This window comes from Parasteatoda tepidariorum, chromosome 4, assembly GCF_982258835.1.
Source record: "Parasteatoda tepidariorum strain Cologne lab strain chromosome 4, Ptep-v5.0, whole genome shotgun sequence".
NCBI classification, from domain to species: Eukaryota; Metazoa; Arthropoda; class Arachnida; order Araneae; family Theridiidae; genus Parasteatoda; species Parasteatoda tepidariorum.
In genome coordinates, this window is record NC_141758.1 from 88,468,433 (window position 1) to 88,486,719 (window position 18,287).

The following is an 18,287-nucleotide window of genomic DNA, read 5'->3' on the forward strand; positions in this document are numbered from 1 at the left end:
GAGTTATGAAATGGACCTAAATAAAAACGAAACTAAAAGACATTCTTAACATTTTTTACAGTTTATATCAAATAAAATTTAAATTATACTTGATAGATAAAATATATTAAATATTAAATTAATTTATTTTACATTTCAGATATTCAACAAATTCTTTGATCACTTAATATGTTTTGAATAAAAGTTAATTTTCATTAATTAGAATTCAATAAACTTCAATATCGTTTTATTTTTTGGAATATGTGTTTCTAAGATTTTAAAAGATCTTAATGGTTAAAGGTTAAAAATTACCTAATGCTTAAAGGATTATTGGTAAATATTTTGATTCCCTTTAATAATTTATTTTCTGATTTTACTCTATATTAAACATAAATAATAAAGTTCTCGCATTGGGTATAGTTTTATATATTTATATAAATTTTTTCTTTACTTTACTAATGTGTATGGATGATGTCCCAATAGAAACTGAAGATTTTATAAAAGTTATTTGATTAAATTCATATTCTATTAAATTAATGTTTGCTGCTGACAATTTAAATTGATATAAGCAGAATTTTTTTTTATAATACAGTTTCAAATCATTTGATAAAAAGATTCTATTTATATTCGATTGGGTCGTAGGATGTGTTCATTTTGAAAGGAGGTAGGGACTGATCCAGCTATCGAGTTTTACGGATGTATTTTACTTCCCCCACCCTATCTTTAACTAGGTGGGAATGGTTCGTATTCTCCTATTCCTTAAATGAGATTGTTTTCCTGTCAAATTGCATATCTTTTTAAGGTGACAGTCTCCATATTTTTATGAATAAAATTTTAAAAATTTCATTAATACATTTTTAAAATTCAGATTAACGCACAGCCGATAAATGTATCGACCAACCTACGTGTACACTGGCAGATAAAGTAAGTAAACAGATGTGGATGGCGAGTAGCCATTTAAAATCGAGTTGTTACTGTGTGAGTGTTTCCCTTCCTGTATTGATTAATAGTTTTTGCTTGTGTTTTGTGTTATTAATAATATCAATATTTGCTTAATATATTTTTAACATAGCGGAAAACTATGTATTGATTGGTAAATGTAGATTGATTTCTTCCATTATGATAGTAGTACATCTAATCGCCATAACTTCAATCCTCAATTTGATGTTTTGGATATATAGTTCGCTTAGTTCATTGCTTTCTTTTTATTTCACTTTTTGTTACAATTTAAAATTTATATATACGTTTTAAGATGCATTTTCAAAGTTCTTAATAGTTAGATATTATTAATATTTAATAAGCTTTAACTTCTCCAGTATTTATTGCGTTAACAAATATGTCGAAACATTGCTATTATTATAATGTTTATAGTTAAGAAGTTTAAAAAAATTGATTGTTTTTTTTCCTACAAAAAAAGCACATATTCAAATTTTTTATTCAAACCAATTATTTATTTTTTCTTCAATTTAAATTTTATAATTAAAATTAATTTTCAATCTTAATGATATTTTCAATGTTATGACAAAATTATCAATTTCAGTATTTTTTTATTTAATTTAAAAGAAATATTTTAATGAAAAAATTTGTGTAAAGCAGTTTTAAAAAATAACTATTTTTCTTTACCTCAATTAATTTCATTAATAGTGTATAATATATTTTATTTACTGTAGTTGGTAGTTGCACAATTATTTTTCAGACTTTGCAAGAAAAGAGTTAGCAGTTTTATTCCCTTGGCAAATGTATGCATGCAATTTTATATTATATAATTTGAAACATTATATAATGTGAAACGTTGTGCAAGTTGAATTTTTTTATGAACTCATGATGAGAAGGGATGTAAGTTTTTAGAAAACTGCAAATTAAATTATAAGTCGACCTATTAAAAGCAACGCGAATTGATTTGAAATAATTTCAATCTATAGAGTGTTTTAAGGTTTGCCCCTGTGGTTAAAGTGTTGGCGGCAACCTGAACCTCAATCATAAACTGTTATAGAAATGTACCCTATAGTTAAGAAATTTAGAGGCAATCCTTTGTTATCTTTTTATTTTAAAAAAATTAGTGAAAAAATCAATATAATATAATACTGAAATTTTCCCTCTCTAAATTTTTTCAACTTTCAAGAATTTTTTTTTTTTTTTAATTTTAAAGTTCATCAATAGATGACACTGCTAAGAAAAACCATCTAACAATATTTTTTCAAAATAACCACCATTTACATAAACTTTATTGTGTGACCAAAATAAATTGCAGACGAAGCTAAGAGATACTTGTGCAAATATTTAAATTGAAAATGATTTGAGAGTTAGCATAAAATATAGTTTTTAGGCAATGGTCAATTATTAATATTTAAATTCGAAGTGTTTCTGATTTCAGAATGAATTTTCCATTTTTCTTAGATTAGGTAATTTTTCAAATCATAGATTATTTTTGAGATACCTGTCATTTGTATTAAAGTGTTAATAAGTTTTAAGAAATTCTGAAGTTACTTTGGATTTAAATTTTTATTTCTTGCGTTGCTTTGAATTGAATTGCAAAGATAATCAAAGCTTATGTTGATTGATGACTTGCGAGTTAGTGATGTAACGAATAGTGATTTGGCCGAATAGCAGCATATTATTCTTTATGCATGAACATAGATATAAAGGTAGAAAGATCAATCACTCGACCAAACGGACGTCACGGTGAACGTTGACATCACTGGTCTAGTAACTAGTTTGTACTCTATATCCACGCCCTCTAGTGAACTGCGGTGCTTGTTTATTGCAGCTGTACATAATTTGTTCTTTTTTTATTTGATTTTTATAAGTTGTAATGATTAATAATTATTGATAACATTCAGTCTCTTTGCCAGAAAAACCTGAAATTCGCAAATTTTATGACACATTTTTTTTTCCAGATTTTTTTAAAGATTTATAATTCGTAAATTTTAAAATTAAAAAAAAAAAAAACTAATATGTTTTTAAAATTTAATTCTTTATATCATTCTGAAATTCAAATATTTGAAATAAAATAAAACACACAATTTATGTACTTACAAAAAATAAATAAATAAAATAAAGAACATTTTAGTAAACATTCCAAGCTAGCCTGTTAGCGTACAATTAGTTTGGTAGTAAAGCGTTTTCTTGGTTTTCATTTGTGTGTAATGGAAATTATAATTATTTTCATTAAAAAAGTTTTTCAAAGTACGATTTTACTCCTCTATTTCAATAACAAGGTACTTTGATATCTGGGTCGTGTTAAAAGTTAAAAATATAAGAAAAGTATTTCACAACATCCACTAAGATGAGAAATTGTCTGTCAAGGATGATAAAAAAATTAATGGTTAAAAAAATAATTCATTGCGATAATGAACATACAGCTGTAATGTTATTATTGTTCAGTTATCTAAAAGACTTTTTCGTGGTTTTCCTTTGCATTTAACGCAACATTTGATTTGTCTAAATTTTAATTTAATTTTAAATAATATATAGGTTACTACAAAAGCTTTTATAAACATGATTTTACTCTGATATTTAAATTGCAAGTTACTTTGATATCTGGGTCGTGTTAAAAGTTAAAAATATAAAAAAAGTATTTCACAACATCCACTAAGATGACAATTTGTCTGTCAAGGATGATAAGAAAATTAATGGTTAAAAAAATAATTCATTGCGATAATGAACATACAGCTGTAATGTTATTATTGTTCAGTTATCTAAAAGATTTTTTCGTGGTTTTCCTTTGCATTTAACGCAACATTTGATTTGTCTAAATTTTAATTTAATTTTAAATACAATATAGGTTACTACAAAAGCTTTTATAAACATGATTTTACTCTGATATTTAAATTGCAAGGTACTTTGATTTCTGGGTCGTGTTAAAAGTAAAAAGTGTTTCACAACATCAACAAATATGACAATTAGTCTCTCAAGGATGATAAAAAAAATTAATTGTTGAAAAAATAATTCATTGCGATAATGAACATTTACTAGAATCCTATTACCGTTCAGCAATCTAAAAGACTTTTTTGCGGTTTTTCCTTGCATGTAACGCAAAATTTGATTATTTCTATTTAGCCTTAATTGAAATAAGTTATTTTCATAACTTTAATGATTATGATTGTACTCCAAGTAACTTATGAGTAATTTTGATTTCTGGGTTGAATTAAAAATAATAAGGACGTTTCCTTATATTCACAAAGATGTTAAGCCATCTATCAAGGATGGGAAGAAAAAAAATTATTGATTATTTAAAAATAACTTCTTTTAGATAATGAACATTTAGCTGGAATACCTATTACCGATAAAAACAATCTGAAAAACGCATTTGTAGTTTTCTTTAGCATGTAACGCAAAATTTGATAATTTAATTTTATAAATTATCAATAATAGATTATTTTATAACTATAGATTATTTTTATGACTTTCTTTTATAACTTTAATAAAATAGATTATTTTTATAACTTTCAGAAGTATATAATTGTAATTCGATACTTAAATTGTGGCTTATTTTGTTTTACTGGTTGAGTTAAAAAGAAGAGCTTTTCATTTATATTCAGCAAGTTGATACCTTATCTATTTCATAATTTTATAACCGTCGTCGAACAGACGACCTAATTATGTGCTTACTCCTACTCATGTTTAACTCCGTAAATTCAATTTTAAATCATATCCAAAAGACAGGGAGAGTCCTTTATAAAGTATTGAGAGAAATTTGCCTCCGTATTGGACTTCTTGATGGAACTAGCCCGCATTTACGTTACATTTTGAGGAAAACATCCCACGGTTAGCCTGACTTCAAGGAGACTCCTGATCTTCTGAACCACAACGGCTAGGCCTGATTAATAATAAAAAATGGCTGCTTATAAAAAAATAATTTCATTGAGATAAAGATGAACATTTAGTTGAAATCCTATTACCGCCAAGCAATCTGAAAAACATTTTCTAGGTTTTCCTTTGCGTGTAACGCAAAATTTTATTACTTTAATTTCAACTTAATCTTGGTTAAAATAAATTATTTTTATAACTTTTATAAACATTGTTTTACGCCGATATTTAAATTGCACGTTACTTTGATTTTTGGAATGAGTTAAAAATTACAAAAAATATGAAGAGCATCTCGCTATATTCACCGAAATAATTGACTGTCTGTCAAAGACGCTAAAAAAATTATTTATTACATAAAAAAAATTAATTACGATTACTGAGCATTTCGCTGGAACTCCTTAAGCGTCAAGCTATCTGAAAGATATTTTCGTGGTTTCTCTTTACGTGTAACGCAAAATATGATTGTTTTCTTAAAAAAAACATTCATAAAGGCAGCAATTTTTAAATATTTACATAAATTATGAATTATTTTATCTATATTCCTTGTAAATCAAAACAAAATGAAGAGCATTTGATTGTGGGCAATTAATTAGCAAGGTACATAGTCTTACGCGGACATTAAGTAAAGAATTGGGAGATTTTGATACTGATATACATATATATATATATATATATATATATATATATATATATATATATATATAATAATTTGAATAATTATTTGTGCAAAGGCATTAATAAAGATCGGAAATTAATAGATAATACAATCGAGTTCATAATAAATACTACGAATAATTATTTTCATGAAAAAGATTTTTATTTTTAATTCTCATCGGAAAATTTAGCAAATTTACGGTTGCATGGCTTTAAAAAAATGTGTCATTGATGTGCATTTTTAATTATTACGATTTTAAAACAATAATAGTAAACTTATAAAATTCAAAGGATTTTAGTTTCGAACTCCTTCTGTTAAATCATATTTTTAAATACAAAAAAATGCTAATATAAGCATCTATACTTCAGTTATAATAGAACCAGACGCTTCAAACTAATAACTATGGTTGGATAAGTAAATATCTTTCCTTCGGTTTTAATTAATCTAAGTTCTGAAAACGAAAACTAAACAAAACCGAAACTATAGTATATAATTGCTCGTAATCTGAATGATCTCTGCTTTTAAAGCTTCAATAAACAAACAAATAAATTATGAGTAATGAATAGACATCTTTAAGCAATATACAAAATAATATACTGGTTTACGGAAATGAAAAAGTTTTAGAATTTAAATTAAATTGCTTTTTAATGATCAACACTGATTACGAGCAATGCAAAGGTACGGCGGAGATGTCAGAAAATAATCACTACGACGACGCGAACGCCACTTTTTGTGCGTAAAACCGGTCTGTCAAAAGCGTGTTGCTTTTCTAACCCCCCCCCCCCCGGGAAAGTTAAATGTCCTTATCCCCTATATTAGTCCCTGTGCATGAATAAGTTTAGTCATAGGGTTGCCACTCCACAGGGAAAATCTGGAAAATACAGGGAATTTAAAAATCACCTAAAATAACAGGGAAAATGCAAGGAATTTTGATTTTTCTTTACCAACTGGGAAAATACAGAGAATTTTGTTTTTTTATTTTGGTCTTTTAAAAAATGGTGACCACTCAAAGCGTAATATATGGAATATTTAACCATGATATTTCAGCTATACTAAACTATTTCATTTACCATAGCATAGCATTATTTAAGTATGCTCAGCTGTTTTTCCAGAAATTCAAACTAATAAATATAGTTAGCCCAATATAGCTCACACACGATCACAGTAATTGTTGTTTCCTCTTAATATATTGTATATAACATGTACAGGGAAAACACAGGGAATTTTTTTTCCAGATTTGAATGGCAACCCTGAGTCATTATTGAGAAATAATCAGAGCTTAGGTATATTATTGGTATGGGGTAAAGGAAAAAATATAAATAGTTATCCATTAGAAATATTTTAAATAAAGAAACTGACTAACAGCTGTTTAAAAAAATTAAAGTTAAAAGCGAAAAAGAAAACCTATTTCTTAAAACCAAATTTAAATTCCAAAAATATTTTCTGAAAAAGAAAAGAGAAACATTTTTTTAAAAAAGAGGCATAGTTAATCAGTGACACTTTTTAAAAAAAGTACTATCATCAAAACACCCAGAAAAAAAAAAAGATTATGTACCATAGCAAAACAGAAAAAAAAAATCAACCTTAATTTTTATGAAAATTTTTTAACTGTACATCTCAGTTTTCCAATTGCCTTATTTTTAAGAAATCGAGAAGAAGAGTAAAGTAATAGAAAAAGTCTTAATTGCTGCATTATAATAAACACTAAAAATTATAATTTAACATTAAAAATCTCAAGTTAACTTTTTACCCTGTCTTATTTTTAGGAAAAAAAAGGTAGATAAAAGATTAATGTTCATTAAGAAGACTATTTGAAAAAATACTGTATCATAATAAAAAGGCTTTTAAGAAGAAAAGTTAATAAAAAAAAAATATTAAAAAAAATATTTTTTCTTTGTTCTTAAAATATAAATTAAACTTTAAAAATCAGCGTTATGTCTTATCGAACAGGAAAAATGTGACAATAAAGTTCATTAGAAATGCTGTTCCATAATAAAAACAGCAAACATGAAACAAAAAACATTTTCAATTCCTAAAACAAAAGTGTTAAAAAAATTATGAAATTAACTTGCCTGAATGTAATTTAAAAAAAAAAAAAAAAAAAAAAAAGCAGCAGTACAAAACTCGAGATTCTGATTCTGATCACGAGTTTTGTACTGTTTCAGTTAGTCTAATTTCGCATTTCGTCTTACAGAACATAAATTTTGCAAGTTTTAGTGATTAATAAATATGTGTAAAAACTGCTTGTAATGATATATATAATAAAAACTATGACATTAGATTATTCTCTATTAAATCTGTACAAATTCAAAAAAAAAAAACTTTGAAAAATATTTTTAAAAAAAAAAATACTTATCCAAACATTCAGCCAACCAAATATTTGTTACATCCATAGGCTGAGTAGCAGACCATCTTATGAATACATTTTTACACAGTAAATTATGTGCTAAAAATTTTTTTGTTTGTGAAAAAGATGTCACAAGCTCTATTGTTGAATAGTTGAAAATGTGTTAGCATTCCTTGCTATATAATAAATATAGTTGACAGGTTACAATTATTGGTATTGATTTTGGCCGAATAATGAATATTTAGTTGGCTGACAATCTGGTTGATTGTCAATCATTTTGTGTGTTGAATAGCATTGATTATTGAATAGTTTTGTCATATAGTTTCTTTATGTTTAAGAGTATCTTCTATGTTTTATATTTATCAAAAACTACATTCAAAAATTAATTAAAACAGATTAAAATGAGTAAAATTTTCGAATTTTGAAAATGTTTCGTGTCAATAACAAATTGAAAATATTGATGCTTTAAAAACAATGTTGAAATAGACTTAAGTAACTCTGAAAACTGCCGCAATAATTTTTTTTTTTTTTTTTTTTTTTTTACAGAAATGAATAGATTTACGGTGGAATCCTGAATATAGCATTAACATTTTGTGCATAAATGCTTCTTACATACACTTTTTTGCACAAATTTCCATTCTTTTTTCAATTTTTTAAAAAGTGTTTTTACACACAACTTTTTGAATTTCTATTTTCTGCCTTTTTAGTTTTTATTGTCAAACTTATCCCTGTAGTATTAATCGATATCAGGGTTACCACGGTCCTTAAAAACTGCGTAATTTTTATTTTGGAAAATAAAGGCCCTTAAAAGTACTTAATTTTGGTACAAGGTTTTTAACAGGGTTGGCAGGTTTTTGACATGTGACAGTTTTTGACAGTTTAAACCGTCACATCAAAAACCTCATTGTCGAAAATGTCAAAAACCTATATTTATATGTGAAATTTAATTAATACATAAAATTTATATATTTTTTATAAAGGATAGTGTTTCTAAATATGTTCTAGAAAAAAATAAATTTAAAATTTTGAAGAAACACTTATATTTTGAATAGTAACCAAAATCTTGTACTTAAAACTCACATCTTTTGTAATATTATGTATTCATTTTCATGTGTTATTGAAAATCTGCAGTGATATTATTAAGAAATTTATTTATAACCAAATTTAGCGTATAGTATAGATTATACTAAAAATTAGACATTTTTAAAGATAAACATTAGCAGTTTTGTACATTAGACATCTTCTTTTAAAGAAAAATCTTTTTAATATTCTTTTAAATCTTCTTAATAATCTTTTTAACATAAGACAATACAAATTTAAGTGCTTTCTGTTAAATACACAGAGTAGTTAGTGTTGATTTACAGTATATTCAGCCTATTCATTTACTATGCTGAAAATTTAGTTTATCCAAATACTTGTGAATTTCATTTTGCTGAATACGATATAGTTTTGTTGAATATCTAAATATTCAGCTGTTGAATAATTACTTCTTGCTTTCAAGATATGCATTATTTGTATTCTTAATACAAGTGGAGAAAAAAAATTAAGAGATAAAAATTGTTTTAAAATGATAAGTGTAATAATTATAAATAAATATAATAAACAATATGAATTATATTTATCATTATTCATAAATATAACTACTTTTAAATTCAAATTAACATACTGGATAATAAAGATATTCGGTATAACATTAAAAAAATTTTTTTATACACTTGTATCAAGTTTGTATCTATACAACATAACTTGTAAGTTCCTTATAAATATTAGTTATATGTTCCTTATATGTCAAAAATGCATAGTAATAAACTTTTAATTTTCTTAAGTATCAAAAAAAAAATTTTTTTTTTTAAATATAAATATTTAAACAATTTTTGTGCAAAATTTTTCTGCACATGCATTTGAATATAAATTTCTGAGATTTTAAATCTGTTATTTTACCTTAATTTTAATTAAAAAATATTTTAAAACCTGCTGATTACCTATAGTATAATTAAATTTCAATCTAATGCATGGCAACTGTTGGTAGTTTTGAAGTTTATAAATTTTCTTGGCAAACTTCAGTTTTGGACATTTTTGACGGTTTGAACCAGTATTATACCCTTGTCATGTCAAAAACCCAACCCTGGTTTTTAAAAGTCCTTAATTTTTTAGCATCACTAAAGGATAAGCAGAATGTTACATAAAAATCTAAATCTACTGAACTAAAAGATCCTTAGATTTTAATAATCATTTTATTCAGTTAACATTGCAACTTAATATACTGTTTTTTAATTTTTGTTCAGTTTTTGGTTGCTTTAAAATGAGTTAATTTTTTTCTCCAGAATGTTTAGTAGCATTATGTAAAGTTAATTCTTAATAGCATGTTTGGCTGGAAATAATTTTGTTTAAGTTCATCATAAAAGTAATTATAACATGTTTGCTGGTCTAGTAGTGAAATATAAAAACTTCCTGTAATAATTTTTTCAATGTTTTTGCCAATTTTCTTTATTTACTTTTTTTTTTAACATACATGAAAACTTAATTTTACAATTCAATTTCAATGAAGTCATTAAAAATGGAATACATATTAGTTTCATTTGTTAACTTTTACAATCTAAATGGCGTTAACTTTTAACAATCTGAAATTTTTTTCTCCTGCAAAAATTACCTGGTACTTCTTTGCCGAGCCCTGTTAATTAATACAATTGTTTATTATTATTTTTTTTTATTTATTGATGTTTTTAGAAAGGTAAATAATTGGCACTGTCACCGGTGGCATAAGTCCTTAATTTTTCAAAAAAGTGCTTAATTTTTTTAAAAAAAAGTCCTTAAAAGTGCTTCATTTTTGCTTTGTTAAAAGAGTGGGAACCCTGGATATAAAGTTCTATAAAAATTGAACATTTTTTAAAAAAATCTGATTTTCAACGAAATTTCGGCAAAATGAGTTGACGATAAAAATGTTGAAACTGGTTACAAGTGTTAATCAATGTGTGCAGAAAGTTTTGTAATTGACATTTTGGGTCCGCAGAAAGTTTTTCATATTATCTAATTATGCCTGCAATATGTTAAGGTTCGAATCATCATTATCATCTAACAATGCTTTACTATCATAGAATAATCATTTAGTGAATATTAAAAAGGATAGCTCAAATTCAAAATTTGCATTTCGTAGTAGTGTATTAAATATATTTCGAAATTTTATAAACCATGTGAAGACTGCTGATAAAGAGGATTAATTGCTACGGAACCAACTGAATTTACAAAAATATCAATGTAAACAGACCATTTATTTTAAAAATATGTGTGGAGCATTATTAGTTTCAAAGTGCATGCTAGTAAAAAATTTTGCATTCAATGGGCAAATGGAAGGCCCATCTGGAAGAAACCCTGCGAACAGTTATTCTTTACTTAATTTATAAGCTTTCTTTTTTAACTATACTTTAAAACTGATAGAAAAATGAGAAATCAATAAATTTTTATTCATGTGCGTGCGAATTAAATTTACTTTGAATAATTTTCTTTTAAAATATTTGTTTGGCAGAAAATTATATAATTTACATATTATGTTTTCGATAAATACAGTAATAGCCAGCAGCGTAATAAATCCCATTTTTTACCAAGTATCCGAGCCAGCTAGGTTACAAATATAACTTTCAAGTAGTACGTGGAATTGGCATGTTGAAAGATTTAATTTGACAGAAGTGGCGAAATTTTAGGATCCAGTTCATCTCTCGTTTTGATCCAACTTTATTAAATATTGCATTTGTTGTAAGTAATTTATTTTGGTTATAGGTATGCCACTTGTTAAACAGCAAAACACATGGGCTCAAGCTGCTGGAAAAGGTTTAAATAGTATTGATAATGGGCCTTCAACTTCCACTAATTCTGAAATGGGAAATGATCAAGATAATTCAGGAAATTTGTCTACGAAAGTAAATAAAATGGAAGAGAATGTCACAGAAACTACTCTTGCAGCTGCATATAGTGAGGGCTGGGGACAACGGGTAAGTTACTTTTTTTTATTTATGTATTTTTAAATTTAGCTAAGATTTACCACCTCCTCCTCACTATCATTTACTTCCTGGAACTGCATTTAGAGTTACTTTCAGATCTCTTCTCTTGATCTTCAGCTACTGAAACATTGTAGTCTAGTATTCTTGTTTTTTAATCGACTAAATATTAATAAATATTTACTTAATTTCTATATTATTGATGTGTTAATAAACAGGTTACATTTAGGTTACAGGTTGTGTGCACCCCTACATTAGAGGATCAGGGTATATTTATTGCATTAAATCAAGTTACAATATTCATTATCAGGGGTCTGTCCAGGCCGAATTTACTACCGTTTAGCGGTACCTTCACAAATTCAACTTTAAGAAAAACGATAGTTTCACAAAATACTTTTTCTTAAAATTTTATTTTTGTATCTCTTAAGAAACGATAAATCCCCATTTTTCCAAATTTTTGTGTTGATTTTTAAATATAACTTTTAATTTTTCACAAATTATGTCTAAATTTTCACAAAATAGGTACCTCTCAGAAAAACCTAGACAGACCCCTGATTATATTACTGCATCAGATTAATTGTACTTTAAAATAATTGTCTAATGTTTTTATTTAAACACACTATTCACATGTTTCAGTTTTTAACTTACAGTATCACTTTTCAACATTCAGTCGTAGTAATCATTCCACATGTTGTGGTTGTTAGTGCATTGGTCATTATTTAGGAACAAGACTGACTTTTTTCCTAGCTCAGATTTATGGGAAACTCGAACAACTGAGACTCTACTGTATAAGTTATATTTATGAATGTTTAAAACAAAATAAATAATAATTTGTCTTAATTGTTGTATTTACATTAAAAAACTTCTTGATTGCATTAAAAAAATTATAATCTAAAGATTTTCTTATGTATATTAGGGAGTCAATCAAGACACAGCCTGGGATGTGCCTTCATCTCCTCATCTAAGTCCTAAAGAAGGGAGCACTTGGACAAATTCCACAAGCTCTGGTACTGAAATTTGGGAAAATAATGTACGCCATCATGTTAAAAGTGGTAATACTAAACCACCTAATCAAGTACGTGAGCCATGGGGCCACACGCCTACCACCCACATTGGTGGCACTTGGGGAGAAGAGGAAGATACCACTAACTTGTGGACTGGTGTTCCACAAGCCAGTGGTGCCACCTGGGGTAATGAGAGTAGCACTTCCGTATGGGGTGCTAACCCAGCTGTGGAAAATAAAAACTGGGGCAGTCAAAATAATCCCATCAATCCGAATATGGCTCCTAATTGGAACAATGAGCCTCGTAAGTATTTTATTACATACTTTTTGTTGTAACTAGCATTGTTACTTAATTTGTTTATCAATTTTTTTTCTTATAACAATTGGAGATAAATTATAACTTACTCATTCTGTCATTTTTGTGAACTTTAAATGTGGGAGTTGTCAATTTAGGGAGTTTTTTTGTGAAACCCAAGTTCATATGGCCTAAAATCTCAAAGATAGTTTCTAAAATTTCACAATTTGGTCTGACCTTTAGAAAGGCCAAGAGTATCTTGTATAAAATTAAAATTCTGTCTACTGAAAATTAGCAAGTCTTTCTTTAAAAAAACTTTTTTAAAAACTTTTTGCTTTTAATTTTGAAACATAATAAATGTGTTTCAACTAATTGGGGATTTCAATTAAGTTTGTATTCTGTCACTTCACTTGTTTAAATTGTGAGAATGTGCATTAGAGAGTAAAACTTAAGATTATTGCTTCTATGTTCAAGTTAAAAAGTGCCTGTTAAAATATCTGTTATTGGTTAAAAATACATTTGGGCTGTTTTGCTTACAAGATTTAATTTCTTGTAATGTTTTTATTTTTCTTCTTATTATTTTTAATTATACAAGCCCAGCAAAATTTCTAAGCTCTACTTATGCTATTATTCATTAATTTTGTCATTTATTTATTCCAGCAGCCTTGCAGATTGGTTTGCCTCACATGCCATTGACTAATGACACCAAAAATATAGGTGAACAGCATTTTGTATTCCATTGCATTTTTGAATTAGCTAGAAAGTTAAGGAAAAGAATTACTTTATTACTCCAGATCTGTATAATAGTCTAATGCATTAAATGAAACATATTTTGCTTTAAAAAAGATTTCAAATATGTGAGGTAAACCTGACAATGTACTTTCGTAGTATGTAGTTTTTTGCAAAATTAAAATTATTGAGTGAATATTTGTTAAAGTTATGAGTTCGACTTACTGAAAAATATAACTTCAGGAAAAATGCTTTTGGCAAAGTTTTTGGGGTTGATGAAGTGGGATCTCGGCTCTGCAAAATATGGTACAAAGCACCTGTTAAAAAAATGTTTTTTTCTAAAATTTCATAGCAACCTAACCCCATCAACTACCTATTCAGCATTGTTTTATCATCTGTTAATTAAATTATTTAAATCTAGTAAGTTACTTTATAATATTAATTTCATTTATTGTAATATTTTAAACCATATAATTCTTTCTCTAGTTAGTAAATATACATCTTTTATGTAAGCATTAGCATTTATTTTTTCTTTTACAGTTGAAGACAACAGTCCTGACAATGCTCCACCTTGGGCAGATCCTTCACATAAAGCTTCTAGAGGGTTTTGTAACTGGTCACCTAGTGCTGGTGGTAAAAAGTTAACAACTGGTTGGGAAGACACAGTTCCTCCTCCTAATGCTGGCCAGTCTGGAGGTAACTATGATGATGGCACTGCTGTATGGGGCAATCCTGTACATCAAGGCAAAGTTTCTCATTGGAAAGAAATGCCACCCAATAAACAAATGCCAAACTGTGTAATGCCACCAAATAATATGTGTCAAGGTAATAATCCTTGTGCTCCTCATACAGGTCCTGGCATGATTCGTTTACCTCAGGCAGGATCAAATATAAATAACACTGACAAATCTTGGATGAAAAATCCGATTTTGAATCGAAATATGAGCTGGAATGAAATGCCTTCTCACAGAGACCCGATAACAGGACGTCGCATTTTTGATATCAGTGAGAATCAACTTCCTGACAAAAGTGTTCCGGGAACTCCTAATACACCAAATAGTGCCTTTGGAAACTGGGGAGAGCCTACTCATCCCATGGGACCATATTGGAGTGCTAAGTCCAAAAACTCAGGTTGTAACTGGGCAGATGGACAAGTTGATACTAGTTCTTGGGGTGGACCATTAAAGCAGGTATTTGTTTCTTTATTTGTGTTTCCAACTTAAAACTATGAAAATTCTTTTCAGCTGTCAGCATCTCTCATCCGATTGTTTTTATTTCAGATTTTTTCTTTTAAATTCAATACTTTTTATGTAATTTTAAATATAATACTTTTCTTATTTTTTGAAAAATTTTTTGAAGCTAAACATCTCAGTTTTCCAATTGCTTTATTTTCACGAAGAACAGTGGAGTGAAGTGATAGAAACCCTCTTAATTACTGCGTTATAACAAAAACTTTAAAAACAGGGATTTTTTGAAAAAGAAAAGGCTGGATTGAAACAAAAACAAATATCGTTCTTATTTTTTAAATGATTTAACGTTAAAAATTTCCTTTCAACTTTTTTATATTTCCGTATATTTAGAAAAAAGTTGACCATCAAAGAATAATGTTCATTAGATATGCTCTTTATGAAATCCTGTCCTAACAAAAACGTTGATAAAAAAAGAAAGTTTATAAAAAAAATGTTCTTAGTCCTGAAATATAACTTAACATTGAGAATCAAGGTTTTTGGTTATTTGTCTTACTGGACAAAAAAAAGTGATAATGAAAGAATAAGTCTATTAAAAAAACGCTCTGTTAAAATGCTCTGTTACAGATACAGAGAACTTATGGTTCAGTATAAAGTAATCTAGTTTCAATTCTTCAGATTTCATTTGACTTAGAGAACATAAATTAACAAGTTTTAGAACTTAGCAAATAAGTGCAAAAACAGTTTCTAAAACAATTTCTAATGAAGTATAATAATGTGACTTTAGATTATTCTTTATTAAATCTTCAAATTTCCCTGAAAAAAACTTTAAAAAAAACTTTTCTGAATAATACTTTGACGAATATTTGGCAAAAGGGCTGAATACCGAATAGTGGCCAAATATTCGTTACATCCTTATGATTAACCTGCATCTTTTCCATATGCTTCTTCTCAAAAGCTAACTTAAGAATAAAAAACTTACAAAAAATCTTCTTTTTCTAATTTTAGTTTTTTTTTACACATGATTGGAATTGGTTATTTTTAAACTTTGAATTTCGATAACTTCCGTTAAATTTTGATATCTTAACTTCTGCTACATAAGGTCATCAGTTTACTGATACCATTATTCTCTTCTTAGTCAACAGAAGCAATTTTTTCTAAACATTAATGAATGTATTAACTTAACAAATTTTTTATCTTCATATATAAATGCTTTTTGGTTATTTATTTATTTTTTTGTTTCGTAAAAAATTTTTTGCTGTCATATATTCTAGTTATTTTTACTGATATATCCTAGTTTCAAAACAAAATTTTTTTTTAGCTTTTTTTAAAATTTTTATATTTTTTATATGTATTACATGTAATAAATATAACTTAATATTTTAATCACTCTTTATATATTTCCAGAGTGGAAAGCCATTAACTAAGGACTTAATTTGGGCTAGCAAACAATTTCGTATTCTCATGGAAATGAATTTCAAGGTAATGAATAAGCAATTTTATTGCTTATTTATTTTGATTTTAATAATCAATTTTAATAGTTTAATGTTGTTTTAATACTTTTATATATTAATCTAGAAGGACGATGTTGAAAATGCTTTAAGGCGGAGTAACATGAATCTGGAAGATGCACTGAGTGAGTGTTTAACTGAGTACATTTTTGTGACATTTGGTTTTAAATATATTTTTTGCTTTACTTTATTATTTGTTATTATTTTAATTATCAATCTTATTTGACGAATGTTTTTTTTTTTTTTTTTTGCTAATTTAATTTTATGTTTATTTTTTTTCTTCTTCATTATTTATTTATTTTGTTTTTGAAAAACAAAATATCTAAGCTCCAAATTAATTATTGTCTGTCCACCTTTAAAATAATAATTTTAGGCTTAATCAAAGTGAAACGATCATTAGTTAAAAAGAAGTTGCATAGAAATTTTTATAAGTAAGAAGGAGCTGTGACCAAAACTGAATTTAAAGATGTGATGGTAGGCCAAAAATTTGTTTGTAATTTTGGCCAAAAGTTTTGTACCAACATCAATAACAATTCTTCAACAGAATGACGTCCTCATGTTATAAATTTTCTTTTTCTGGTGGATGGATTATATGCAGATTCAGAATTTTTATAGAGAAGTATTGTCTTGATTTTGTAAAAGTTTATAGCTAACCTTAGTTAATATTCCTATGGATATCATTAAAATAAAAATATTTTGAGCTAAAAAATGCTTGTTAGAAAATGAATTGTTTTAGATGTATTTTTAAAAAAAAAATAATTTGTTGATTTTTCCTTGTAGTGGAGCTTCACGCTTTGAATAATAAAGATGTACAGGATATTGATATATCTCTATCTTCCCTTAATCTTAATCAACCTAGAGTTCACCTTGGTAACATTTCAGATGACATGAGCTTTACAGACCACACTCTGGATAATTCACTACCCCCCAATAATGTATATGGTAATAATTTCCCAGGAATGAATATGTTTTCTACTGGTTTTAATTCTGCTCAAACTTGTAAAACTCAGGTGAGCAGAACTTTAATTAAATATCCTTTTTATATTACCTTTTTGTTATTTTATTTTTAAATGAACATTATTCTCTTTAGAATTCTGTTGGTAACAATATCACTCCAATTCTGGGAAATGCTGGATCAAATAATCAAGTGCCGAATTTAAATTTAAACAATGGTATTAATAATTTAAGTCCAGCTATGATGCGCAAACTATTGGAGCAAACTCAAACTTTCAATCCTGTAAGTTTCATTTTTTATATTAATAGTCTCACACCTATTATTTTTGTTTAAAAAGAGTAATGTGTTTACGATATTTTCGCACCTGGAAGGACATAAAAAATGACGGAATGTCGTGAATTCACCTTAATCGATCAAAATTTGTCGTGGAAAGTCTTTGTTTTTTAATAATAGATGTTAAGAAATGATGGAAACTCCCAGTTCATGGTGGATTTCTGAGAATGGTGCCCTTAGTCCCGTTGCACGAGACATATATAACAAAGTATATTTACCTAGTTCTCCATGTCATAAAAAAGTAATTGTCCCTTTCTAAGGAAGTTACTGTCAAGACAGTTCTGCGTAATATTTTTCTCAGGTATTCTTAATTCTTATCTTGAGAAGTAGGCAAAGTATCATTTATTAAATGATATTTTAAAAAAACTAAAATTCCTTTGTTAAAGAGTTGGAAATACTCAGTGGTGAGTATAGAACATTGGTTCATCCTGCAAAGTCCTTTGAAAGGTGTTCTTTGAGTGGAGAATGTTTTGCTAAAAGTTTCATAGTTTT

The 18,287-nt window shown here is 27.1% G+C and overlaps 1 protein-coding gene across 23 annotated transcripts in view; it reads left to right on the forward strand.

The window, feature by feature from the left end:
* Nucleotides 1–209: 209 nt before the first annotated feature.
* The window catches only part of LOC107436654 (protein Gawky), a 36,506-nt gene continuing 18,428 nt past the window's right edge, over nt 210–18,287 (forward strand). For 4 of the 23 annotated variants that reach the window (XM_016048431.5, XM_016048438.5, XM_016048440.5 and 1 more), the window contains exons 1-9: nt 630–903; nt 11,565–11,776; nt 12,699–13,089; nt 13,741–13,797; nt 14,350–14,999; nt 16,404–16,478; nt 16,575–16,632; nt 17,288–17,517; nt 17,598–17,744. In XM_016048431.5, coding sequence (XP_015903917.2) covers nt 11,567–11,776; nt 12,699–13,089; nt 13,741–13,797; nt 14,350–14,999; nt 16,404–16,478; nt 16,575–16,632; nt 17,288–17,517; nt 17,598–17,744 — 1,818 coding nt within the window. In that variant the 5' untranslated portion in view covers nt 630–903; nt 11,565–11,566. Of the gene's footprint in view, nt 313–436; nt 1,073–11,564; nt 11,777–12,698; nt 13,090–13,740; nt 13,798–14,349; nt 15,000–16,403; nt 16,479–16,574; nt 16,633–17,287; nt 17,518–17,597; nt 17,745–18,287 lie in introns of those variants that run through there. The other 19 variants (XM_016048439.5, XM_071182598.2, XM_071182602.2 and 16 more) reach the window with 14 other exon arrangements.